Here is a 12,513-nt window from a genome sequence, read left to right as displayed (position 1 = left end):
TTCTGAGGGGATGCACAAGGTGAAGACCTGGTCTGGACTTTCCACCTTAGTCGTACCGGTGGAAACCCCTACACACCTCCCTGAGCAGTCTCGTGACCACCCCTTGAGAACCCTCTGTTGCCACAGAATAGTGGGGTCATGACAGGCCAACCAGGGTAGGCCCAGCACCATGGGAAACGCAGGAGAATCAATAAGGAAGAGACTGATTCTCTCCTTGTGACCCTCCTGCATAACCATGTCTAGTGGAGCGGTGGCCTCCCTAATCAGCCCTGACCATAATGGTTGACTATCTAAGGTGTGCACAGGGAAGGGCATATCCACAGGAACAATGGGAATCCCTAAACTAAGAGCAAATGAACGGTCAATAAAATTCCCAGCTGCGCCTGAATCTACTAGTGCCTTATTTTATTTTATTTATTATCCGTTATTTTACCAGGTAAGTTGACTGAGAACACATTCTCATTTGCAGCAACGACCTGGGGAATAGTTACAGGGGAGAGGAGGGGGATGAATGAGCCAATTGTAAACTGGGGATTATTAGGTGACTGTGATGGTTTGAGGGCCAGATTGGGAATTTAGCCAGGACACCAGGGTTAACACCCCTACTCTTACGATAAGTGTCATGGGATCTTTAATGACCTCAGAGTCAGGACACCTGTTTAATGTCCCATCCGAAAGACAGCACCCTACACAGGGCAGTGTCCCCAATCACTGCCATGGGGTATTGGGACATTTTTTTAGACCAGAGGAAAGAGTGCCTCCTACTGGCCCTCCAACACCACTTCCAGCAGCATCTGGTCTCCCATCCAGGAACTGACCAGGACCAACACTGCTTAGCTTCAGAAGCAAGCCAGCAGTGGTATGCAGGGTCGTATGCTTTTAGCGCCTTATGCTGGGAATGTGGGGAAAACACATACATGTGAGCAACAGAGGGCTCTGGGTGAGCCTGGTGCCAACTCACCTGGGGTGACACGATAGAGGCCTGCTGCCTCGACTCCCTGAGGAACCCCACCAGCACCGACCAGTAGTGTGCCCTCTGCGACCACAGATGGTGCAAGGAATGGCCCCTCCTCCGGTTGCATTAAGTGCAGCACCTCCCAGCTCCATGGGCGTCAGGGCGGAGGTGCTGGGGGATGGAACCGACAGGTCCTGATCCGGACGTTCGTGGGCAGTCAGCAGGTTGCCCAGCCGGATGGACATGTCCACCAGCTGGTCCAAGGTGAGGGTGGTGTTTCGGCAGGCCAACTCCTGACGGACGTCCTCGCACAGACTGCACCTGTAGTGATCGATCAGGGCCCTGTCGTTCCATCCCGCGCTGGCGGCCAGGGTCCGGAAGTCCAAGGCAAAATCTTGAGCGCTCCTCATCCCCTGCCTCAGGAGGAACAGACGTTCACCCGCCGCTCAACCCTCAGGCGGGTGGTCGAACACTGCCCGAAAGTGGCGTGTGAACTCTGTGTAATGGTTCAACGGCACATCTCCCTCACTCCATACGAAGCTGGCCCACTCTAGGGCTTTGCCTGAGAGGCAGGAGACGAAGGCGGACACACTCTCACGCCCCGAAGGAGCCAGGTGGACGGTCGCCAGGTAGAGCTCCAGCTGTAGTAGAAACCCCTGGCATCCGACAGCCGACCCATCATACTCCCTCGGGAGCGCAAGTAGAATCCCGCTGGGACCAGGTGGAAGAGGGGTGGACAGTGGGACCTGTTGTCGTAGAACTGGTGGAGGCGCTGGATAACCTCTCTCTCACAACGATCCATCGTTTGCAGCACGCGATCCATAGCTGTGCTCAGACGTTGCAACATGGTCGCGTGCTGCTGAATGCGCTCCTCCACTGCAACTGGGAGGGCGTCTGCTCCTGCTGACTCCATTCTTTAGGTGAGTCAGGCGCAAGACAGCAGATATGAGTAATAAAATACTTTACTCAAAATTTCAAACATAATACGTAATATACACGGCCACACAATACGGACCACAATACAATACAACAATCAATCACTCACAAATACAACATGTAGACCAGGGGATTAAATAATAAACAAGTAATTGATAAAGTGAAGCCAGGTGTGAAATGACAAAGACAGAACAAATGGAAAATTAAAAGTGGATCACGGTGGCTAGAAAGCCGGTGACGTTGACCACCAACACCGCCCAAACAAGGAGAGGGACCCAGCCGAACACTCAAAGCAACTGAAAAACGTCCATGGCAGTCATTGCTGTTACCAACCTTATCTTTTTACATGACTTCTGAGTGATAGAAAGCACGAGCACCACCACCCATCATTACTATGACAACTAGCACAGCAATATCAGCAAATGATTGCTATCTGAACACACATAAATCTGATTTTGTCACTTGTAAATTGCTGTTTGGACCGTCAGTATTCCAAAACACATCAAAAATAAATTGATCGTTAAGGCCTGCAGTGTGAACAAGGCAAATGCTTTTAAAACCAAATTATCCCCCTCCTTGATTTATAATACCAAGTGAATCATTATCGTCAAGACCAGTGAACTGTTTGGCACTCTTTCACAGACAGACACACTTATTTATCATGTGGAATAGGGAATCTTGTCAGTTCTGCTGCAGAAAATTCCTCCAGCACCAAGGTCAATGCCATGTGCAAAGGAAGGATTACAGTTGATAGGTTAGGATAGTTGACTACAAATATTCATAAACACAATACACATACATACATTTGAATAATATATATTAAGATGGCTGTGAGTCTAGCCAACAACGCATTCTGACATTTCAGCTCTAATTCATTCATGAATTGGCCCAATTTAATACAATATCCTCGATATTCAATATTTATTACCAACAGCTGTCTTGCCTTGAACTACTAAAGTGTATTAGTCTGTCGTGACACCAATAAACATATTTGTTTCTGCATTCCATGATCACAAGTTTGATGTCTGTTTGACTTACAATCAAATATTCCAAAACACCAATTATGCCAGTGTGCACTTCCTGATCTAATTAGCTGGTGAATGCTTATGGATGATATGATGATGATATGCACCCGTAAGGTGAGAAGTTATTTAGCGCAGGTTCCCACATATACCTGTAGTAATGCACCTGATGCTCCAGGCCTTGCTTTATGTATCTGTCACTATCAATCACTACAACCGTGTGTGTGTGTGTGTGCGTGTCCGCCCTCTGACGATGAATACCTGACATATCAAGCTGTCCTGGTCATGTCTGATTCATACAGGCAGCTGTGTCTCAAATAGCACTGATCCATATGTTACTGACTGGGTTTGAACCAGACTTTGCCACACCCTTCACACACAACAGGTACATGACACATAGTTCCCCCTTAACAGCTCCTTTATTCAGGTCTCCAACATTATTCAAAGCAAAACAAATAAGTGCTAAAAAATTAAAATCACACAATTCTCAAACACAAGATAAAGACAGATTCCTTAAATAGAAGACCGTAGTATTCGGTATACCAACTTGTATCATCATTACTTAAAACATGATCAGATTGGGAAAGTGCTTCTCTAAAAGAGGCCTTGTCAAGACAATGATATTCAGAGCAGTTAGTTGGCTAAAGGACACACAGATCATGGGACCAAGCTAATCAGAAAGTTCTTCTCTGGAGTTTAAGTCTTCGAATGTGAAGCTGTACTGGGCTGGCCTGGTTACGCATCCACCATAGATGCTGGAGCCTTGTTGGAAAGGACAATATGAAAAGAAAATATGATGGCCAGCACAGTACTGTTCGGGTCAGCCCTATAGTGTGAAGCAGGTACTGGGTTCTCCAATTGTGATCTTGGAGAGCTGCTGGGTGTGCAGGCTTTTGTTCCAGACCTGCATTAACAGCACAGTGCACCCAGGAGCTCTCCGGGACGGGCGTTGGAGACCCCTGACAGTCTCCATGGTGAAGTGTGTGACAGTCCTGCCTAAGTCTAGAGCAGGGGTGGGCAAACCTTAATTGCTCGAGGGCCACATCGGGATTTTGAAATTCAACAATTGGGGGACCAATTGTTTGTTAAAATCAATTTGGGGGGCCTCCTGCATTGCAGTGCTTGAGGCATCACTACAGACCCGGGTTTGATCCCAGGCTGTGTCACAGCTGGCCATGACTGGGAGACCCATGAGGCGGTGTACAATTGGCCCAGCGTCGTCCGGGTTAGGAGAGGGTTTGGCAGGCCGAGATTTCCTTGTCCCATTGTGCTCTAACAACTCCTGTGGCGGGCCGGGCGCATGATACGGTCGCCAGGTGCATGGTGTTTCCTCTGACACATTGGTGCGGCTGGCTTCCGGGTTAAGCGGGCATTGTGTCAAGAAGCAGTGCGGCTTGGTTGGGTCGTGTTTCGGATGACGCAGGGCTCTCGACCTTCACCTCTCCCGAGTCCATACGGGAGTTGCAGCAATGGGACAGGACTGTAACTACCAATTGGATACCACGAAATTGGGGAGAAAAGGGGGTATGTCTCACGGGCTGGATTGAAGTGTCCGGCGGGTCACTACTTTACCCCCCCCCTTGGTCTAGAGCTATGTCCAAAATGGCACCCTATTCCTTTCATAGCAGGGCTCCAAAAGAATTCCACTATAGAGGGTACAGGGAGCCATTTCAGACTGGCACTAGTAGTGAGATAGAATCGTGATCAGGCCTGCCAGGTGAACCATCTACAGAGCAGTACCCTGCAATTACATCTGCGACCCTTTGCATGCAACAAATAAACTCTGATTTGAAGCAAACACACAACAGGGGCGACATCTTCTGTCCTCTTTGCCAGCTCTCATACAGCTTCCACTTCCCAGCTCTCATACAGCTTCCTGAACAACACTACTAGCCAGGTGGTCCAGTCTGTTGCTGCTTTAGCCAACTCATCTCGGAGTTCCGTAATTGTTACCCCAAATGTGTATGGCTTGACAATGATAGAAGAGTTGGCTACATTCATTATGGGACCAGGCTAAAAGTGTTGGCTACAGCACAATCAACATGGGACCAGGCTAAATCAAGAAACCAACAACAAACAAAGGTACCATTTCAAATAGAGGAGCCATTTTATCCAAAATAACCTAGGAACTAATAATCATGAGCTGTGCCTATACACATTGTTTACGGTAGATCCATATATATTGCGCTGCCTTCTCATAGACAACATAGAATGAGGTTCTGAGCTACAGTACAGTCCAATCCAGTATTAGTATTAGTAGAAATAGGCCTACATTGTTTCGGTGCGGTTTAGTGGACAGAAAATGTCACCCCTTTAAACAGATTACAAATGTGATCATTAGAAGACACAGAGATACTACTGATTTGTCTCACACTCTAACGTGGTACTGAAGGTTCATAACCCCACACAACTATCTCACAGTTTTACAGCTATATCAGTTCAAGGCCTAAAGATTGAGACAAATCTGTGTTTGAGTGTATGCGTGTGTGTGTGTGTGTGCGTTGAGGGAAACTCTGCCGCTGGTCCTGGTCTTTTTCCAGTGGAATCTCAGATGATCTAGGATGAATTAGTCAGCAAATTGCTGAGAACTGCAACCAGAAAAGGACATGCTGGATTAACACCGGACAATCACAACACCAGACAAACACAACACCAGACAAACACAACACCAGACAATCACAACACCAGACAAACACAACACCAGACAATCACAACACCAGACAATCACAACACCAGACAATCACAACACCAGACAATCACAACACCAGACAATCACAACACCAGACAAACACAACACCACACTGCAGAATAGTGTTTTATTAGTTTGATTTATTAAGACATTACGTACTACGTACCCTGGGGATCTGACTGGGTCTCAGCCTTCTCCTTAGGGCCACTCACTACATCCCCTGATGGAGAGACAGGGAATTAATTTATCTCTCTCTCTCTCGTGGTGAATGTTGCTACATTAACAGACTGTGCATTATGTAGTTGATGGTATCTCACCTCCACTGTTCTTGAAACAGAGCTTCTTCTTCTGATAGGCGAAGTATCCGGTGGCAGCGCCAACGATCGCCACGCCGATAGCACACAGAATGCTCACAACCGAGCCAGAGCTAGCCCCTATAGAGACAACAGTGCACTGGTTATAACGCTGCCTTTAATGCAGCTTGTTGCGTGATGCTATTAGGTGCTTCTGTACAGTATATTCACAGCAGATTGATTTCATATCAGTTAGTGCAGTGTGATGCTGTTAATTTCAGACATACAGTATGTTGCATCCAGACATACTGTTCATACACTGTAGGGCTCTGCTTGTGTCCAGAGCAGTGGCGTTCCTTGTGAAATGTGGCGAGGTTGTATGTGTGTGCATTATAATGTGTGTCTAAAACGCCAGAGAGTATTCTGAAACATACATCCAATAATTACAGTCAGTACACTACCCTCCACACAACTGTCAGCAGGTACAACTACTAACTCTGCCAACACATCCCGTTCTTAACGCTGTCACTGCGTCAATCGAACTCTTCCCACATACAGTAAGACAATACAACAGAGCGGAATGCCATCACAACAGAGTCACTACACACAAGAAATAACAACCATAGTTTACAGTTTTTCTCAATGGCTAAAACACTAAAATCCATTGGCTGAACAAAGTTCTCAGTTGCCTGGACTCATTTAGCTAATTATGCAGTCTGTTGTCAATACCTTAAACCATTTCACATGGTAAAACACAGTCTGTTGTCAATACCTTAAACCATTTCACATGATAAAACACAATTTGCAGATCTCACTTAGACTTTTCAGCAAAACTCTAAACACATTCTCATTCTCAAAATCACATTCTGCACTCTAATGCACATGTTATCCATACTGGTAAACACAAGTGGCAACAATCAAATACAAACAGAGAACATATGTCATTGATTGAACACACCCACTCAAAATTGATTTAACCTGTTTCAAATGATGCGACACAACCTATATAAGCCAGTTCAGAGAGCAAACAGGTTGTTGAAGATGGGAAGGAGAAAGTCTGAGAATGGATACTGTAGTACAATGCATTGTAGGCTGTATACTGTACAATGGATGAATTGTATGGCCCTGAACATTGTGCTTTCCATTTATTGACAGTACTGACTGCTCAATAGATTTTGACTGGTTGCAGGTTCATATCAACAAAGAACAAGAATTAAAGTATCACAGAGACAAAGGACAAGTTTGTGAGATGCAGGGTAAAGTACTGTAAAAATAGGGGTACAAGGAGGAGGAAGAACAAAATTGCAAAGAGCAAAGCAGAGTAGTAATTTCTGATCAATTTTGAGCTACTATGACAGAAAATGTTTTTGTTCATCAAAAGACAATGACGGAAAAATATGAATATTTTTTAGATTACAAATGTACTTCTCCCTGAGAATTGTATGTTTTGAACAATGTGTTTTCTATTTTTCGGTGTATTGTTTACTGACTGGTTGAGAGTGTATATCATTTTGATCACTTTGTTTATGATTTGAGAGCCGTGTTTGATTTTGAACACAGGTAAAACTGTTTTGAGGCGAATGTTTCATTTTGCAAGAGGAGTCAGAGGTTATGTAAATAGTGCTTGAAGATGAGGTTTTGTGTTTAATATTTTCAGGAAATGGAGCAAGGTTTCAGAAATAGTGTTTTAGCAATTGAGAAAAACTGTAAATGAATGGAACCCCCCGCACACTTCACTTGCTAACTATCACTTAACTATTCTGCCTTTCCACCACTGTCAGACGTCCCACGTTAGTACAGTAAACAAGGGATACTTTGAGAGTACAGTGTGAGGGGGTTTCTTTTCATTTTAATGTGTTTAAGAGAGAAAGAGAAAGAAAGAGAGAGACAGAGAGAGAAAGAGAGAGAAAGCGAAAGAAAGAAAGAGAGAAAGAGAGAGAAAGAAAGAATGAGAGAGAGAAAGCGAAAGAAAGAAAGAGAGAACGAGAGAAAGAAAGAATGAGAGAGAGAGGAGAGAGACAGAGAGAGAGAGAGAGAGAGAGAGAGAGAGAGAGAGAGAGAGAGAGAGAGAGAGAGAGAGAGAGAGAGAGAAAGAAACAGATAGTAAGATAAGATAGAGGTAAGATTATGAAAGAGAGTATAGCACAATTTGAAATTTGAGTTCTGTTGTTTGCTGTAGTTATAGCTATCAGAATTTATATATTTTTTTTAAATTGAACCTCTCTGAGATATGTGGGACGCTAGTGTCCCACCTGGACAAAAGCCAGGGAAAATGCAGAGCGCCAAATTCAAATAAATTACTATAAAAATCAAACTTTCATTAAATCACACATGCAAGATAGAAAATTAAAGCTGCACTTGTTGTGAATCCAGCCAACGTGTCAGATTTCAAAAAGGCTTTTCGGCAAAAGCAAACGATGCTATTATCTGAGGATAGCACCTCTGTAAACAAAGAGAGAAAAGCATATTTCAACCCTGCAGGCACGACACAAAACGCAGAAATAAAAATATAATTCATGCCTTACCTTTGGAAAGCTTCTTTTTTTGGCACTCCAATATGTCCCATAAACATCACAAATGTTTGTTTAATTCTGTCGATATATATCCAAAATGTCCATTTATTTGGCGCGTTTGATCCAGAAAAACACCGGTTCCAATTTGCGAAACGTGACTACAAAATATCTCAAAAGTTACCTGTAAACTTTGCCGAAACATTTCAAACTACTTTTGTAATATAACTTTCGGTATTTTTAAGGTAAATAATTGATTGAGATGGGATGATTTGTCTTCAATACAGAAGGAAAACAAACTGTAGCTAGCTTTCTGGTCACGCGCCTCTATCTAACAGTACACTTCAAGTGACCCTAGTTCAAGATGGCCGTACTTCTTCAATACACAAAGGAAAAACCTCAACCAATTTCTAAAGACTGGTGACATCCAGTGGAAGCGGTAGGAACTGGAAGAAGGTCCCTTAGAAATCTGGATTCCCAATGAAAAACCATTGAAAAGAGAGTGACCTCAAAAAAGAAAATCTGAATGGTTTGTCCTGTTATACTCACAGACATGATTCAAACAGTTTTAGAAACGTCAGAGTGTGTTCTATCCAAATCTATTAATGATATGCATATCTTATCTTCTGGGGATGAGTAACAGGCAGTTGAATTTGGGCAAGCATTTCATCTGGACGTGAAAATACTGCCCCCTGTCACCAAGAAGTTTAAACCTTTATTTAACCAGGAAGTGCTCATTGAGATTCAAAATCTATTTTTCAAGAGCGTCCTGGCCAAGATAGTCAGCACCAAGTCGTTACAAAAATTATTACAGACAAACAATATGAAAACCTACAAGTACATAATCTAGTAAAAACCATAGAATTCACAAGAGTATAACAAAATCAAAAACAGGAAATTAAAAACATTGACAGGTCAGGGAATCAGTCTCAAGATCATTCATCAGTGATTTAAAAACACCAATCGGGACAAGTTCTTCCAGTTTAAAAGTATTTTGTAAGGTGTTCCAAGATGGTGCAGAATACATAAAAGCCCTTTTACCAAATTCAGTACGGACTTTTGGAACAGTTAGCAGGATAAAGTCCAGCGAACGAAGAGAGAACCCCCCACATTTCTGAACAATAAAAATGCCCAAATAAAAAGGTAGTAAACCCAAAATGGCTTTGTAAATAAAAGTATACCAGTGACTGAGCCTACGAGTGACTAGAGAAGGCCAGCCAACCCTGGTATACAAAGTGCAGGGGTGCGTAAGGGTTTTGCAGCTTAAAATAAATCTCAAAGTGCCATGGTAAAGGGTGTTAATTGATCTCAAACACTGGGTAGAAGCATTCATATATAAAATATCCCCATAGTCTAGTAAAGGCATAAATGTAGCTGATATTAGGATCCTTCTGGTTTCAAAAGAAAAACAGGCCTTATTCCTAAAATAAAATCCCAATTTCAGCTTCAATTTTTTTGTAAGTTGTTAAATATGCAATTCTAAAGAGAGGCCGTCATCAATTAAAATTCCAAGATATTTATATGAGGTTACAACCTCAATCTCCTTGCCCTGACAGGTAGTAATAGGTAAAAGGTTCAGAGGTCTATTTCTTGCTTTAGAAAACACCATTAGTTTAGTTTTATCAGTATTGAAGATAAGCTTCAATTGACACAAGGTATGTTGAACAGTATAAAAAGCAGTTTGCTAGTTCTGGAAAGCTTTTGTAAGAGACGAGGCACAACAGTAAATAACAGTATCATCAGCATAAAAATGAAGTTGCGCATTCTGGACAATTTTGTCTAAATCATTTATTTAAATAGTGAATAAGAGAGGACCAAGTACAGAGCCTTGGGGCACACCATTAAAGACAGACAATTTAACAGACATAAGCCCATCAAATTATTATTATTTTTTTTATTTATCTTTATTTTACTAGGCAAGTCAGTTAAGAACAAATTCTTATTTTCAATGACAGCCTAGGAACAGTGGGTTAACTGCCTGTTCAGGGGCAGAACTACAGATTTTGTATGTTGTCAGCTTGGGGATTTGAACTTGCAACCTTTCGGTTACTAGTCCAATGCTCTAACCACTAGGCTACACTGCCGTGCACTGAGATCTATCAGACAGATAGTTAGCAAACCATGCAACTGCATGCTCTGAAAGACCTACACTTGACAATCTCTGCCTTAGTATAGCATGATCAACTGTATCAAAAGCCTTAGAGAGATCAATAAAAAGTGAGACACAGTGCTGTTTTTTAGTCAAGGGCTTCAGTGATATAATTTAAAACCTTCATGGCCGCTGTAATTGTGTTATGCTTCTTCATGAAGCCCGATTGGTACTTTGATAAAATAGAGTTAGTAAATAAAAACTATTTTAGCTGTTCACTCACAAGGGTTTCAAGTATTTTCACCAGGGGAGACAGCTTTGAGATTGGCCTATAATTATTTAAAAGAGTTGGATCTCCCCCTTTTAAAAGTGGTAGGACAAATGCTGATTTCCAGATTTTCGGAATTAAATTACACAGTAATAAACTGCACGGTAACAGTTATGTTTGAGAGGAACGTTCGCAGGTGGGCGGTTTAGGCAGGTACTATAGCAACTACACATCCCCCCATGCACACTGTCTGCACGTGCTCAGTAGTGTCTGAAAGGACACTGTGTCCCCATACGCATATACGCACACACACACACACACACACACACACACACACACACACACACACACACACACACACACACACACACACACACACACACACACACACACACACACACACACACACACACACACACACACACACACACGATGGAAATGGAATGTGGGGGAGAGAACCCTCTGAGACAAGAAGAGACAGGCAAAACACTTAGCCCCCATCACTGATCCCCACTATCACAGTATGGAAACTAAAAACCATTCCACAGTATGGAAACTAAAATTATGGAAACTAAAAACCATTCCACTGTATGGAAACTAAAAACCATTCCACAGTATGGAAACTAAAAACCATTCCACAGTATGGAAACTAAAAACCATTCCACAGTATGGAAACTAAAAACCATTCCACAGTATGGAAACTAAAAACCATTCCACAGTATGGAAACTAAAAACCATTCCGCAGTATGGAAACTAAAAACCATTCCACAGTATGGAAATTAAAAACCATTCCATAGTATGGAAACTAAAAACCATTCCACAATATGGACACTAAAAAACATTCCACAGTATGGAAACTAAAAACCATTCCACAGTATGGACACTAAAAAACATTCCACAGTATGGAAACTAAAAACCATTCCACAGTATGGAAACTAAAAACCATTCCACAGTATGGAAACTAAAAACCATTCCACAGGATGGAAACTAAAAACCATTCCAAAGTATGGAAATTAAAAACCATTCCAAAGTATGGAAACTAAAAACCATTCCACAGTATGGAAATTAAAAACCATTCCACAGTATGGAAATTAAAAACCATTCCATAGTATGGAAACTAAAAACCATTCCACAGTATGGAAACTAAAAACCATTCCACAGTATGGAAACTAAAAACCATTCCACAGTATGGAAATTAAAAACCATTCCACAGTATGGAAATTAAAAACCATTCCACAGTATGGAAACTAAAAACCATTCCGCAGTATGGAAACTAAAAACCATTCCACAGTATGGAAATTAAAAACCATTCCATAGTATGGAAACTAAAAACCATTCCACAGGATGGACACAGATAAAAAAAACAGAGAGGGAGGGAGAAGGACTTACCTTGAGCTTCCGCTGTGCCTGTTCAGAAGAGAATAGAAAGAAACACACAATTATTAACATAACACACACACACAAATAAAACACACACACACTAACACATCCACAATAATTCACATATTATAAACTGGGTGGTTTGAGCCCTGAATGCTGATTGGCTGACAGCTGTGGTATAAATGACAAAACATTTATTTTTTCTGCTTTAATTATGTTGTTAATTAGTTTATAATGGCAATAAGGCACAAGAGTGTGTGGTATATGGCCAATATACCATGGCTAAGGTCTGTATCCAGGCACTCCGCGTTGCGTTGTGCATAAGAACAGCCCTTAGCCGTGGTATATTGGCCATATACCACACCCACTTG

General features: G+C 42.3%; 1 protein-coding gene across 2 annotated transcripts in view; it reads right to left on the bottom strand.

Moving 5' to 3' along the window:
• Positions 1–4,492: 4,492 nt before the first annotated feature.
• The window catches only part of LOC135546980 (serine-aspartate repeat-containing protein I-like), a 32,621-nt gene continuing 24,600 nt past the window's right edge, over positions 4,493–12,513 (bottom strand). For both annotated transcript variants that reach the window (XM_064975541.1, XM_064975542.1), the window contains 4 exons: positions 12,152–12,169; positions 5,920–6,036; positions 5,769–5,822; positions 4,493–5,501 (listed from right to left, as the gene is read on the bottom strand). In XM_064975541.1, coding sequence (XP_064831613.1) covers positions 5,470–5,501; positions 5,769–5,822; positions 5,920–6,036; positions 12,152–12,169 — 221 coding nt within the window. In that variant the 3' untranslated portion in view covers positions 4,493–5,469. The remainder of the gene's footprint in view (positions 5,502–5,768; positions 5,823–5,919; positions 6,037–12,151; positions 12,170–12,513) is intronic.

This window comes from Oncorhynchus masou, chromosome 10 (assembly GCF_036934945.1).
Source record: "Oncorhynchus masou masou isolate Uvic2021 chromosome 10, UVic_Omas_1.1, whole genome shotgun sequence".
In the NCBI taxonomy this organism is placed as follows: Eukaryota; Metazoa; Chordata; class Actinopteri; order Salmoniformes; family Salmonidae; genus Oncorhynchus; species Oncorhynchus masou.
Note: the sequence above shows the minus strand (reverse complement) of the source record. Positions and strands in the feature narration are given on the sequence as shown.